The sequence below is a fragment of the Malurus melanocephalus genome, unplaced genomic scaffold (assembly GCF_030028575.1).
Source record: "Malurus melanocephalus ecotype Western Australia unplaced genomic scaffold, MMel_1.1 scaffold_282, whole genome shotgun sequence".
NCBI lineage: Eukaryota > Metazoa > Chordata > Aves > Passeriformes > Maluridae > Malurus > Malurus melanocephalus.
In genome coordinates this window covers 861,454-875,726 of record NW_026623514.1, presented here as the reverse complement: position 1 = coordinate 875,726, position 14,273 = coordinate 861,454, and the positions used below count along the sequence as shown (strand labels likewise).

The 14,273-nt window shown below is 43.2% G+C and overlaps 1 protein-coding gene, 1 long non-coding RNA gene and 1 other non-coding gene across 19 annotated transcripts in view; all 3 read right to left on the bottom strand.

The window, feature by feature from the left end:
* Nucleotides 1-6,438, bottom strand: part of EP400 (E1A binding protein p400) — a 47,429-nt gene extending 40,991 nt beyond the window's left edge. For 10 of the 12 annotated variants that reach the window (XM_057376561.1, XM_057376565.1, XM_057376567.1 and 7 more), the window contains exons 1-2: nucleotides 5,186-6,438; nucleotides 1,957-3,308 (exon numbers count right to left, since the gene is read on the bottom strand). In XM_057376561.1, coding sequence (XP_057232544.1) covers nucleotides 1,957-3,279 — 1,323 coding nt within the window. In that variant the 5' untranslated portion in view covers nucleotides 3,280-3,308; nucleotides 5,186-6,438. The remainder of the gene's footprint in view (nucleotides 1-1,956; nucleotides 3,309-5,185) is intronic. The other 2 variants (XM_057376562.1, XM_057376563.1) reach the window with 2 other exon arrangements.
* Nucleotides 6,439-6,451: 13 nt separating this feature from the next.
* On the bottom strand, nucleotides 6,452-14,150 carry LOC130579623 (uncharacterized). 6 transcript variants are annotated; one of them, XR_008966027.1, is made up of 8 exons: nucleotides 13,614-14,150; nucleotides 12,586-12,802; nucleotides 11,402-11,646; nucleotides 10,703-10,865; nucleotides 9,072-9,421; nucleotides 8,346-8,541; nucleotides 8,088-8,247; nucleotides 6,452-7,029 (listed from the first exon to the last, which is right to left on the bottom strand). It is a non-coding gene; the product is annotated as an uncharacterized LOC130579623 (long non-coding RNA). The 6 variants fall into 6 exon arrangements; XR_008966028.1 differs by having other exon boundaries at nucleotides 6,452-7,102; nucleotides 8,346-8,488; nucleotides 13,614-14,149; XR_008966030.1 differs by having other exon boundaries at nucleotides 6,453-7,029; nucleotides 8,346-8,488; nucleotides 10,703-10,843.
* Nucleotides 7,575-7,713, bottom strand: LOC130579640 (small nucleolar RNA SNORA49). The gene has a single exon (XR_008966032.1). It is a non-coding gene; the product is annotated as a small nucleolar RNA SNORA49 (small nucleolar RNA).
* Nucleotides 14,151-14,273: the final 123 nt, after the last annotated feature.

The following is a 14,273-nucleotide window of genomic DNA, read 5'->3' as shown; positions in this document are numbered from 1 at the left end:
AGGGGATAATAACCAAACTACCATCAGTGCAGCTTGTTTCGAGCACAGCCCATTTTTAGAGTTCTGTCTTACTTTTAATAGCAGAACAGAGAGCAGCCTTGACTGTTTATTGTGACTTCTCATCACTGGAAACGTTTTCTTAAATCCAGTTAACATAAAAGTGTGTTTTAAAATTAATGATTGCTGCTGCTAACAGACAACAAATTAGCRTGACAGACAGTTTGAACGTAAGAGAGCTTCAACATTTATTTAAGCAATGAGCACAGCCACCATTCACTCTCCCCTCGAATTCCCAAAGAGATCAACCTTCCAGGCAAGGGATGAAGCGCGTTGCTTTAGCAGAAAGTGATAAAGAGAGGGAGGGGGAAATAAAACAGAAGACAACAAAAAAATATACAAAGAAAGAACATAACCAAACAATGTCTTAATCTTTCAGAAGGATTCATCACTTGAAAACACATAAAGACTTTTGCCGTTGCACTTGGGAAAATTCTGCAGCAGTTACAGGGACAAGCAGCTTCCACAAACAAAAGAGGATCCACCACAAGAAGGCAGTGAAGTACAGCAAATTCTCAACCCAAAACACCGAAGAGTAGAGCCTCAACTCAATTAAAGTGTAGCAGTGCCACTGACTTCAACGAACCTGTACAATTTACACCCACTAAAGATCCCTCAAAGTGTGCAGATGGTAAAAATACCTGGTTATTTCAGCTGACAAACACGCAACCCAACAAGAACACCTAAACAATTTGACAAAACACAAACCAGGTGAAAAAAATATACTGAATATCCATTGTCAATAAATTACAGTTTACAGGCTAGCTTTTACATTACTATATAAAGAAATTATTCCTTCAAAAATGTCAATAACTGTCACAAGCAGAAATATATCTTTTCTAATCAAGAAGTTTAGGCAACAGAGCAATGAACAAATTAAACTTCAGCCGTTATACTGCTAAAATTTCCCACAAATTCCAACTACAGGTATTGTTAATGATTCATACCTAAGAGTCATCAAATGTCACTGAAGGCACTCATTTCCAAAAGGTATTCAAAGCACACAAGGTTCTTTACATAATATTCGTTCTTCTACAAACTAGCAACCATACACCCATAGATATTCTCACAATTTTTTAAAGATTTTTTTGAGTGCCAAGTGATTCAGGGRCATCAGTTCTATCTACCCTGCTGCAACCACTTGTCATGTTGGCTTGTGAGCAGGCTCTGTACCAGACCAGTGCTCCAGCACCCACGGATGGGTACAAATGTGCAGGAAAAGCTGGACAGCACATGTTTGTGGAAAGCTTCTTTCAAGYTCTTTGCCATGAATAAACAGTGAATTCAAGCTAGTTAGTAATTTAAAGCTTTGCCTAAGTAACCAGTGCTGCTTGTTAATCCTTTAGACTGCAATTCATATACAGAGCTCCAGGACAGCCTGAATAACCTAATACATGACTGYAGACACTTACACATTCTCTCCCACTAAACAGAAAATTTGATTAATTCACATTTCTTGTTGGCCTCATCAACACTGAACTTCAGTAACATCTATGATTAGAACTCACATGAGTCAAACACAGGTTAACATCTTGTAATGCTTTTGCTCATTTGCTTTTTTATGGTTCATCTATATCTAGTTAAGTGAAATTCAAACTATGATTCCTAGTCATAACCATTCTAAGAGCTTAAAACCATTTCCACACTAATACCATCTTTATTGGGTGCAACTAACTAGGCCAATGACCTCTATTCTTTTATTTTAAATCCATAAATCTAAGAGCACACTCAAATCAGCCATCAAATCACACTACCCAGCAGAACTGCATTCTCTCAGGCCAACTATTTTATAAAGAACTGCCATACTTCTTCAAGCAAAAATGACTKTCACATTCTTTAATACTTCACAATCCCAGTGCTACAACTTCATCTATGATTTATTCCAAAAAAGTTTCTTACCTCATCATTGATGACCTCAGATTGTTCTTCCTCTTCTTCTTCCTCCAGATCCAAGTCATTTTGCCTCAGRTATGCTTGCAGAGGAACACAATGCTTCTTCTTAAAAGCTAAAAAGTCCATCATATTCCCTTGAAGATGTTGCAGGAAAAACAGTTCAATCAAACATTCCTTAAAAGTTTCCTTAAGGATTTCCATCTGCTTGTGGTGATAATCCAAACATAGTTTTCGCATTTGAGCAGTTTCTTGGTTGGCAGGAGGAATCTCCTCCAACTTTTTGGGTTGTTTTTTCACTGCTGTGTTAGCTGTAGGAGTGAGAGGAAGACTCGACAGCCCCTGTGGCACAGTGGCCCGTGAAGGACTCGTGGGAGGAGGAGGTGATGTCATTCCAAATGCACTCGGTCCTCCAACTCCTGCTATCAATCCACCAGAAGTCCTGTCAAATCCAATGGGTCTACTCAGCTGCTGCCCTTGAAGCACTTGCTGCTGCTGTTGCATAAGYTGGCCCTGGATAATGTTGCTGATTTGGGGTGGCAAGCTGGTCGTTGTGATGTGGCCCGGGCTAGTCAAAGATTGCATATTTGCTCCGCTGGCCACAGGGCTCTGAGGGCCGAGGTGGTGGATGGTGCCCCCAGACTGTGAGTGAGGCTGCGAAAGCCGGCGCTCCCTCACCGTGGCCGGCGTCCCAGACGATGGAAGCTGCACTTGTGCAGCAGCTCCTTGAGCGATTTGCGCAATTCCYGGTCCTTCCTGATACACGAAGTGTCCGCCGTTGGAAGGACTCAGGCTGATCTGTCTCACCAGCACGCTGGCATCCACAAATCCTCTGGTGGGGCTCTGGCTGCACATGCCCAGGCCAGGGCCGGGAGTGCCCGCCCGGACGTTGGGCAGCGCCTGCACCGGCACCGGGTTGGGCTGGGTGGGGCTCTGCGACTGCACTTGCTGAGGCAGCGGAGAAGTGACTTGGATGTACGAGGGGGATCCATGCTCAAAACGCCTCTGCTGRGGGCTGAACTGAAAGCTCGGGGATGTCGGGTTTGGAAGCGGCAGCGGGGTGAGCGTTATCTGCTGGTTGCCCGAGGCCACCGGGCCCACGTTCTGCAGGGTGATGTTCACATTCTGCCCGGCCACGGGGCTCCGGCTCATGATAAACTGCTGGATTTGGTAACTGGGGGACTGCGGTGCAGAGGGGCTTGCAGAAGGTGCAAAAGAAGCCGCGGGGGACTGGGGTAAATTTGCCTGTTGTTCTTCTCCCTCACTGCCTGTGAAGGACCTGGATCTCTGGAGCTGRCGCTGGGCATTCTGAGGACCATTACCATGGTGCATTCTCACTGATCTAGGTTTTACAGTATACTCTAAAGAAATACACAAAAACAGAAATTCAGGGAARGTAAAAACTCTTCTGCAACTGAAACTATTTAGTTATGAGAAAGATTACATTATAATAAGAACTCTGTTATCCTGGSTTTGCAGTTACTTAAAATGTTTCAAATGATCCAAAACTCTCAGCATGACAAAAGCTCACATGAATTCCTCATAAATTTCTCTAGCTAATAACGCTGTTGAATAGTTGTACAAATGCAATTCCTATCAGCTAGGTAGACTGACTTCAAATAATAAAAAGTTCCCTTGCTGTGGAACTTCAAGTGATGAGAGTCTCCAATATTAAATACATCAACTCTTTTCATGCTCAGTATTACCAATGTTTTGGTGCTTCTAACTCTTAATACAAAGTTCTTGTAAACAATTGCTTAAAATATATAGTTCATTTTTTCAACAGTAACTGAAAATATCAGACTATTCAACTTATTCTTCTAGCTGCTGAAGGCCAAATCATCTAAATGTATGTAAAGCCACTGTACTTGATGCCTAACTTTGCCATCTCTTTCCTTCAGAACACAAAGAGATTAAAATTAACCCCATCTATATTTCATTTAAAATGCTGTTTATTGAGTTAAAACAAAAAAAAAAACATTCTGGTTTAGCATTTCAATCACAAACAAAAATTACAGTGACATGCACTAACAGCTAGATTCAGGGCTGGGAGTCACACAAAAATAGCAGCTAGAGAAAATGAAACCTCATGGGGTTTTTTTTTTTCCTTTCAAGATCTCTCTCCTATTTTGAAAGCAACACTTGCATTTTCAGCATTTCAAGCCAAACATACACAAACATGCTGCCACTCCTTTGTGTTCCTAACTCGAAGTTGGTTGCAAGTGGCAACAGGCAGCAGCACAGCAGCACTACTGRGAAGCTCGGGATGCAGTGGGATGCAGCGGGTGCTGCTGGCTCTCCCGCTCCTCCGCTACCCAGGCAGGGAGCACATCACAACCCTCAGCTCTCCTGTCCTGCGCTATCTGCGGCAATAAGCACAAGCCCTAGGGATGGAAACATTCCCTTCCTTGCCCCGGGAAAGAGGCGGCTGTCCGGGAAGGTGGAGCGAAGCAGCGCTGTCAAACGCTCCAGCAGCGACACGGGGCCGAGAGCCCGGGACCTCCCGTGCCGGGGCTACCGGGGAGCGCAGCCGGCAYAGCGGCTCCTTCGGGCGGGCTCTGCCTCTCCTGCACTGGGCTCATCCCGGCGGGTCACGGCTCTCCTGCTCCGGGGCTCATCCCGGCGGCTCTCCCGCTCCCGCACTGGGTTTATCCCGGCGGCTCTCCCTCTCCCGCTCCCCGGAGCTCAAACCTGAGCGAGCTCCCTCAGCAGAGCGGGAAGGGAAACAAACTGCACTCCTTACAGGCCCCTTTTCCAAAACATTTAACAATACTGCAATTCTTCGACGTATTGTGGTTCTTTCACAGCGCCGACACCAAATAATTAAGATTCAAACGATACCACCAGCAACAAGGTCTTATTATTTTAATTATCCGCACCTCACTAACACTTAGGGCCCTAGTGAAAACAATTAATTACAGGCCGATAAGGGAAGTCCCGGAGCAGAGATCGCCTTTTGTCTCTAAACGGCGCGGCGGGGCCGCCCGGGCCGGGGCCGAACCCCTGCCCCGCCGCGGCCTCTCCGCAGGGTCTCCCCCAGCCCGGCACTCCCCCCGCCGGGCCGCGCTCCCCCTGCCCGGCCCGGCCCGGCCCTGCCCACCCCGCGTCCCCCGCCCCGCGCCGGGCGGGCCCGTCCCTCCGCGGCCGCCCCCGGTGCGGTGGCGGGGCTGTCTGGGGCCGCGCGGGGCGGAGCGGGGCTCGCAGCCGGTGCCGGGCGGGCCCCGCGGGCCGCACTTACCGCGGGCGCCGCGGGTTCCATTCGCTGCGGGCAGGAAGCGCGGGCGGGGGCGCCGCTACCAGCGCCGGCAGGAGACAAACCGCGTCCCGCCGCGCCTGCGCCGACACCCACGGGCCGCGCCGCGCCTGCGCCAGCACCGCGCCTGCGCAAAGGGGAGACTGCCCGCGGCTCCTGTCGCGATAGGAACGGGCTCGGCGACAGGGCGGAAAAATTATCTTTATTGTAGCAGAGGCAGGGGAGGGTAAGGACCGACCGAAGGGTAATTTCTGTCCGCGCAGGGAGCAGGGCGGATTCTTCAAGACAGTGTAAAAATCCACAGTTGCATGTCGAGGGGCTTGAACCTCTCGGGACAGGAGAGATGGGAGCGCCTGGAGGGAAACAAAGGTGAAGAAGGGGCTGGAGCATCTCTCCTCAGCAGCTGAGGGAGCTGGGGCTGTTCAGCCTTGAGAAGAGGGGGCTGAGGGGGACCCTCTCCGTGTCTCAGTGTCTGCAGGGAGGCTCAGAGCACGGACCGGGCTCTGCTCGGTGGTGCCGGGTATCGGACAAGAGACAACGGGCACACACTGCTCAGGAGGTTCCACCCGGAGTTAAGCACATCACTGACATGATCCAAAACCTTTAAGAAAATATGCAAATRATCTGGTAAAGCACAGGACTGCAAAACAGTTTTACAACACAAAATGCAATTTAGTCCAATGCACTTCACAGCCCTCAGGAGAACATTTGGTGACTTAAATGTTTCAGAACATGAACAGATCTATCAACACGCTCAAATTACTTCCCATGAGTGTTTCAGTATTTAAATTTGCACAGGAATGTTTGATTTAAGTGGACTGAAAAAGAGGTACTTTATGAAAGCCACTTGGCTATCGCACAGAAAAGTAATTTCTAAGTACTTTTTAAAGGTTTACACAAAACAAGAGGAATYCCCATACCTGATTGACCAAGCTGGCCAGCTGTTCTGAGTAGGAACCACTGTGTTCCCTGAGTCATACAACTCTCTATCTGCATAATTCCTTAGCTCAGACAGTGTCTCTTCTGTAAACGTTCTAGAATCCTCTTTTCCATATTCAGAGCAAAGAACCTTATGGAAACAGATTTTGAAGTATTTAGTAAGATATGGCATGATGTCAAAAACCATTTAGTTATCCTAAAATCAAGTTTAGAAAAGTCAGATTACAAATGTATTTGACACCTTCTGCTGGAGGAGATGTTGCTTTTGACTGATTAAAACAATGCCAATGAAAGGGTAATGTTGTATTGTCATTGAAACAAGCGAAGTTTTATTACTGAAACTGTTACCTTCTGATTTTCAATATGTGCTGACAATTCAGGACTTCTACTGAATTTACCTGTGAACACCTATAACTGGTTCCCAAACAAGTSTAGAAATAGATATACCACTACCTGCTCAAAATTCTAACTCGGATCTAATAAAACACTTATTTTTTATGTATCATCATATAACTGCTCACATTCTTAATGTTACAGTACCTGAGATAAAAGGTCTGTTGAACAATTCCCTCCCTGAGCAGTCAGTTCTTGAATCAAATGTTAAATACTCTTTTTCAGATGCATGATATAATCTTTGAAGGGGTCTTAAAAGATGAAGTTAACTTAAACTAGAAGAATGACCTCAACCAAAAATCCTAGTTTCATCCCAAACCATTCTCTCTCTATATTTCATTTTATAACACCAATTTCTTAGCATGAAATTCAYCTGTATATGTGGACATCTCTGCCTCTTGCAATTTTGTCACCCCATCCCTTAGTCTTTGTGTCCATCAGCAGATCTCAATCAGTACCATAGAAGATAACAGTAATCACATCTGTGTGACTGACACCTGTGGAAAGAGCATGGGAAGAAARGATGGCATAGAAGAATCACTTGTCCTGGTTGAAGCTTTTTATAAATTCCTAAAATGGGGAAACAAGCACTTAATTATAAATTCACATTAATAAAAGATACATCTCTGAGCAAACTTTTTTTAATAGATTGAGAAGATTGGAAAAATTGCTTTCTTATTACTTCCCCAACCTACATAAGCATGCAAACATTTTAAGTTATCTGACTATCCACATTACAGATCTACACAATTCATAATTAATCTACCATTAAAGCTATTAATTTATGGTACAGTCAGCCAGATAAAAATCTAAAGATCTATTACAGTAATCACATCATGTCCTATGACTAAGCACACCTGAGTGATTATTCCTGTATGTGCTCCATCATTTTTCTTGTCTATTGACTAAATCAAATCCCTTTTGTTGTGCTGCCTTGTGCTGCTTTAAGGCAAAGTATTCTTTTATGTTTTATAGTGCATCTGACAGAAACCATAACAATGCAACTTAGAATAAAAGATAAGAAAAACTGAACTCTATTGTTAATGTTTGCTCAAATTGTAGGCCCCAGAGGATACAGAGAATCTTACTGGGGAGGGAGAGGAGCATACTTTYAATTTATCCTCAGGCAATGCCAGGGCACTCTACAGAAAATAAAAGCCCCTGGAGTAAGGCTGAGGAACTGCCAACACAAAAACACCAACTACACTTAAAGTACTAACAATGTAAATAGCTACAGATAATGAAAGCAAAAGCAATTAATCAAATGGCTCTTGTGAAATAAAACATCTGCATTTGAAGCACAAATTGGTCATAAACATAGGATAACTAGTGGCATACTCCTTGGAAACACCCTAGATGCCTCATCAAATAGTAATATGACTGACATATTTCATATATAATTACATATTTGTGCTACAGCTACATACATAATTTGCTTCAATAAGTCAGGAAATTATGCAAATGAATTTTGCAACTGTATTAGACTTCCCTTTAGCATTTTCCCTCCCACAATGAGCACCTCTTCACTGTTAGCTTGAGTAAGAGATCCTCTTACCAGATAATGCCAGCTGTGAGCACCACTCTCCCTAAATCTTATACTCATGTGAGGAAATGGAAGTTCAGCAAAAGCTCCAGGATCATCTGTGTCAAAMTCAGCACTCACTGCCCTTCTGCTTTCAGCTTCCAAAGCAGGGTAGCCAGAGGTCCCAGCTTGCCTGGTTACAAAATGAGAACCTGAAGGTTCTGCAGGTCACAYTCAACCATCAGAGAAAGCCCCTGCATACAGGTGTAACCAGTGGTGGGGTTTTAATACCTGAATCACCAGTCAGGGATCTGGAAACTGGAGAAAACAAGGCCCTGCTATCTGCTGCATTGAGTGGAAGTAGGGAAGCATCTGTTCCTTRAGACTGATCTTCAAGAGCTTCATTCCATGGGTAAATGTGTCAGGAGGATTTGCTACATAAAGACATGGAGGAGCAACAGCTACAGCTGGCAACATGCACAGATCTCTATAAAACAAATTACAWCTTTATTATACTGATTTTTAACTGYTTGGGCTATTAACTACTCAAAASCAGTAATATTTGCAAAGAAGCAYAAAGCACCTGGCTAAAGGCAATAGAAAGTAAATCAGGACATGAAGTTTTACACTGACATCAAGTAAATGCAAAAACACTGAAGAGCAAATCATCACTATCCATAAAGTTACCAAGAGAAGCTTACTACACCTCCTACTTTTTTTTTGTCAGTATTACCACAACAAATAAAAGACATGACAAAATAAAGTAGAATTGTTATATAACAAATAACAGTTGCCATGGAACTATTGAGAGTTTCAGACCTTAGAACTATCTAAAATTATACATCTGGGATGCAAATAGGTTCAGCATAAAGGAACGTAGCCTGCAAAAAGGATAAAACAAAGCAGCTTATTTATCATTTAGCATTTTACAGTTRYTCACATAAATASCCTGTTTTGAAGGGTAGCACACACRCATSAAATCCATGCACAGACTGCACATGGATTTGTCTCAATTACCTTGCAATAACATCCTTCAGRGCAATCAGTTGCTGCTTCACTGTCAGAATGAGTTCCTGCAATGGATCCTTTGGAACCTCTGAACTGCTGGAATATGAAAGGCAATTTGCAAATTGCCAACCCAGTGCCACTTGTTAATCCTGCCAGAACAATGCTGAGAGATATTTCTTTCACTGATCCAAGAGCAAGTTTCCAACAGGACTCTGCCATAYAGGGGGATTCTGGAACAATGACACTCATTCCAAGAGTATATTTGGTCCAGGTGTTCCTTTAGTTGTCTTTTTTCTTCTGGGACACCCTTTAAATTCTGAATCTATTGTGATCAGATAAAGCTTATGCAAAATACAAAGCTGAAAATAAGGATAATTTAGTTAATGAAAGAGTTCTATGAATGGCTATGAAAGGAGAAGAGAGCARGAGAAAAGCTGACACTTGTGAAACAAGGACAAATGTTAGCTTTGGTATTGCAATGAAAAATAAATCTGCTTTCCTRTTCTATGCCTACTGGCAAAAATATTATTTTTAGTCAGTAATCTGAGCTGAAAGAGGTACCCAGCTGAAGAGCATATGGCAGAAGGGATTCTGCTTATCTCAACATGCAGAAGAAGCACACTGTACTATAACATTCAAGTACACCAAATGCTCTGATGCTCCTGTCATCTCTGAAGGATTACATGGAAGGGGCGTAACAGAACTCCCATATCCCTCAATCATTTTTTGGAGTCWGGAGACAGAAAAGATGCTAATAAGGGTCAAACTTCTTAATGGAGCAAAGCCTTAACTATGGGTATGGTTTTCAAAACACTGCAATTCTAAGAGCTGATTTCACAGTAACTGTTTTGTGTATGCCATTTCCAGGAAACTAAAGATGTCTAAATAGCAGAAGAATGAGTTTGGTTTTTTTGCTTTACACATATGCTCCAGCCATCACTTCCAATCCTTGAATTTCATTTACTGCCAATGCTCCCTTCTGGCAGAACAGCCTAATAACACTAGTGCAGGACATCCTCCTTGTCACCTGTCACAGTCACATGTCACACAAGCTGTCTTGGGCTTCACTAACCATTCTCTGATCATATCAGGTTAATTTATTGTAAAATTTAAGTCTACATTGCTCTACAGCAGAATTACATTTGCTCCAAGACTCAAAACTGGACCTTCCCAACATCTCTTCTGAGGGAAGACTCAAGAGCAAAAAACAAATAAGCTCAAAATTTAACTTTTTTTCCACCCCCTGCTCCCTCCCCTCCCAAAAAAAAATCTTGCRAGTACATCTTAGACTTAAAATTAACTAGAAGGAGAAAATTTAATTATTTTCCTTGGGAAACTACACCAGAAGTAACTTGCACTATTTGATCCAAACCACAAGTGACTTCAACCTGGAGTGTGGCTGGAAAGATCAAAACTGAGCCTTCATAAATTAAATGAACTATTAATCAATAAGAAGCACTCTGCTTTCCCTCAGAAGACTGGCATATAGTCTTTAGCAGTGATCAGTATGGAAACAATAGATAACAAGAGAAACAAATAATTCTGAATGAACCCTCTCAGCCTGCACAAATATYACTCATTTTCACCTGTTACTTAAAAAAAAAAATCAATAATAAATAAATCATCTGAACACTACATACCTATTTGATTTGAGCTTCCCTGGCTCAAGTCTGGGTGATGAAAGAGAGCAGTGGATGTCTTCAATAAGCTTTCTAGCTACCTTCAGTCCTGGCAGTATTCGTGCTTCATAGCAAATAATTTGGTTTTCCATTCCAATCACACTGAAGAGAGACAGACTGCATGCTTAAGTGATGAAAAAGAAAATAAAAACACAAAGCAAAGACATATTTTACTACTATTCCGTTGCAGTTAAAAAAAAATGGCAATGATACCACATTATCTGAGAAGGATGAAAAAGTTCACAGCTGATGGCAGAATTAAAGTGGAACATGGAAGAGCCATATGTCATGTGATTTTGSAGAGAGCAGCTGCTGTTACTTTAAAAGGTTCCAACAACCCACACCATGGAAATAGAGCTCATGTTACCAGGAGKCAGGAACAGGGCAGCACCCTCAAATGACAAGGTCTGCAGTTAATTAAAACTCGTAATTAAAACATTTGCCTTTGTAGAACTGGTATTCCAGAACCCARCTATTCCCACCTTGACACATGAACCCCAAAATGAAACCATGAAATTGTTTTAAGTTTTTACTCTATTCTATCTAAAAAGCATATTTGTAAGGAAAGAAAATAATTACAATCCCTTTAGGAGTACTGTGTTAAGTTTACAAACACAATGGAGAGGCAAACCCAAACACACATCCTMAGTGACATCTAACCTTGAAAATGCTGCCTATTCTTCCCCCCTTTCCTGGCTGAAAATGTCAAATTCACATTACTCTGTTGCCAGTTATCATCTTCCATCTTCTTTCTTGAACAAAATCAGTTGCCATGCACTGCATTTCTTCCAAAAGATAATCATGACGTGATTTGTGCCGTGGGGCCTCATGGAGTTGGGCAGATGTTTCAGAGACCATAAACCTTCTTTCCTCAGCGCAGTTATTCGCTGCAGAATTTCATTTTCCTTCAAATAAACATAATTAAACTTGTATTTCCTACTGCACAACACAAAACCAAGACTGACACTGTGAAAGATGTCACATGGATAAGCAAGATAAATGATTGTTCAGTCCTTGGAAACATTCTGCAGTGTTTGAAGTTGCACTTYATTAAAAGATGATGAATAATGCATTTTGTGCAGCTTTATGTAAAATCTCTGAAGGACTTTGTGAGGCAGCAGCAATGTGAAAAATCAATAAAGAAGTTTGGGATGCAGTGGTACTTAGTCTTGGGAACTTCTGTTTTTCCTCCTAAAATATAGTACCCCTAGATCTCATTGGAAGTGCCGAGCTGATTCAGTGAACTTCACAGAATTTAAATACTATACCAGAATGGCAGAATTCTCTAAAAAGTTCATATAAAAATACATTTCATTTCTGGCCATTTTTTAACACATATAAGCATCCTGCAACTGCTGGTAAGTCAGCACAAGCAGCACAAATTTTCTTCGTGATTCCTCCCCCCATATTCTAAATATGGTGCATAAAAAGTTAAAATAATGGATTATGTTTAATTAAACCTCCTTCTAGGATTTCATTACAAGAACAAATGCTATTTCCCTAGAGAACGTGTCTGATTCCTTCTCACCCCTCTCCTTTCTTCAAGAAAAATCATGTATATCTGCAGCACTAATTAAAACCAAATGAGATGCAGGGATCCACAGAGCATTCTAAATTTAAATGAACGCAAAGTTTTACTGTAAAGGAAGATTCACACCCAGCTGAGCTGCACCACAGCTATCTGAAGCAAATTATCAGGCTTTGCAAAGTCATCTGCAAAAAGTACTGGAATCATTTGCGCCTTTCTCCTCAGGCTGGAGTGATAAATTCTGCCATCTACAAAGTTTCCACACAAAACACAAAGGTCAACACTTCCCATGCAAGATAGCATTCAAATCTGATACCTGTTGTCATGAGGGAACTGGAGATGGGACCACAAGCACATACTTCTTATCCCAGCCTGCTGGTTGTACCTGCTGGGGCAGAGCTGGCTTCTTGCTGTGTGGAGCATGTAAGGAATTACACAAACTTGACAAATTTGGTCAATTTTGCTGCTGGCTTTCCTCCTGGCTAATCTGCTGAGCCACMTGAGGGACAGGAGGCATTTCACCTGCAGAGAGACTTTTAAAAACTGCCGTTTTAGTACAGAAAACAGTGAAATAACAAAAAGAACCAAAGAAAGTGGCAATACAACCTGTCACATTGCTGGTGAAATCAACTTTCCACCATACCCCAATACTCCTACCTACCTGAAAGCTCTCAAGGTGTGAACTCAATCAACATGCCAATCTAGGATGTACTTATCCACTCTTCAACCTGACAAGATCTTTGCTAACAACATCCTACAGAGAGTTGACAACTACATAACCAATCTCTATCAGGGTATCAAATGACCATAAGGGAAAAATTTCATGCAACAACATTAATTAAGGAAAGCAACAAATTAGGCTCAGAGGGTGCAAATTTAAACTCAGAGCATGGAAAATGAGATGTGCGGCACTTACTTGGATCTCTAAGATTTTCYCCAGAGGGTTTTTTAAGTGTGTAACAATTGGTACGAGATATARTGTTACAATTACAGAAAATCTCATTAAAGCAATTATCTTTAATTACAAAGCTTAAAACTTACACTTAATCATAAATCATTAATATGTGCACTAGATGTACCAGCATTACTTTAAAGGTCGTGATTTTTTTTCTAATTGCTGTCAGAACTAATTATGAGTCTCTCTGTGAAGTACTATTTTGCAACTGAAATAAAGTTAACCTAATAAAGTATCWCATTATCAATAAAATGGTGCACCACTTCCAACCCATTCTTATCTCTGATTTTACTTTTATATTCTCTTTATTATGCTACAAAATGGGTTTTATCGTTGCAGAACTGCCTCGTGCACAACTATAAAAGGAGCTGATCTCAATGATCACTGACCTTTGAACCCAGATTAACCACTTGAATTGTTTATCATCCAAGTAGATTTATCCRGTTGCTTTATCTCTAGCAGTCAGACCCGGAGGGTTCCTGCAGCACATCCTGAGTCTGGACTGGGTACRTTAGTACTTTGAAGATGATGCAGGATGGTCAAGTTTTACTGTTTCTCCGGCCCACGCACTCAAGGGCTGCAGTCACGGAGAGAGGCCGGTGCCGTCACACACACGGGAGATGACGGAAGCTGTAACAACATGCTGCTGCCTGGTGTCATTCCTGCCAGTCCCAGTTCCATAAAGCAGAGGGGCGGGATGATCCATGCTGCCAAGTCCGTCAGAGCCCGGTACGCGGTGTAAACGCTGCCTCGGAACAGAGCAGGCGCTGACGCGGGGCTCGGCAGCGCCGGCAGCGCGGTGTCCCGGCCCCTCGCACCGCCCCTCACATCGCTGCGCGTCCGTTCCCCCGCACCGGCACGAACCTTCTGCTCCCCATGGCTGTCCCCTGTCCCCATCCCGCACTCCGCTGTGCCACCACCCCCGCACAGCCTCACCTGCTCCGCACAGCCGGTACCACCCCCGCACACCCTGTGCCGTCCCGCACACCGCGCACCGCCCCCGCACAGCCCGACCCGCTCCGCACCCCCGTGCCACCCCCTCAGCCCGT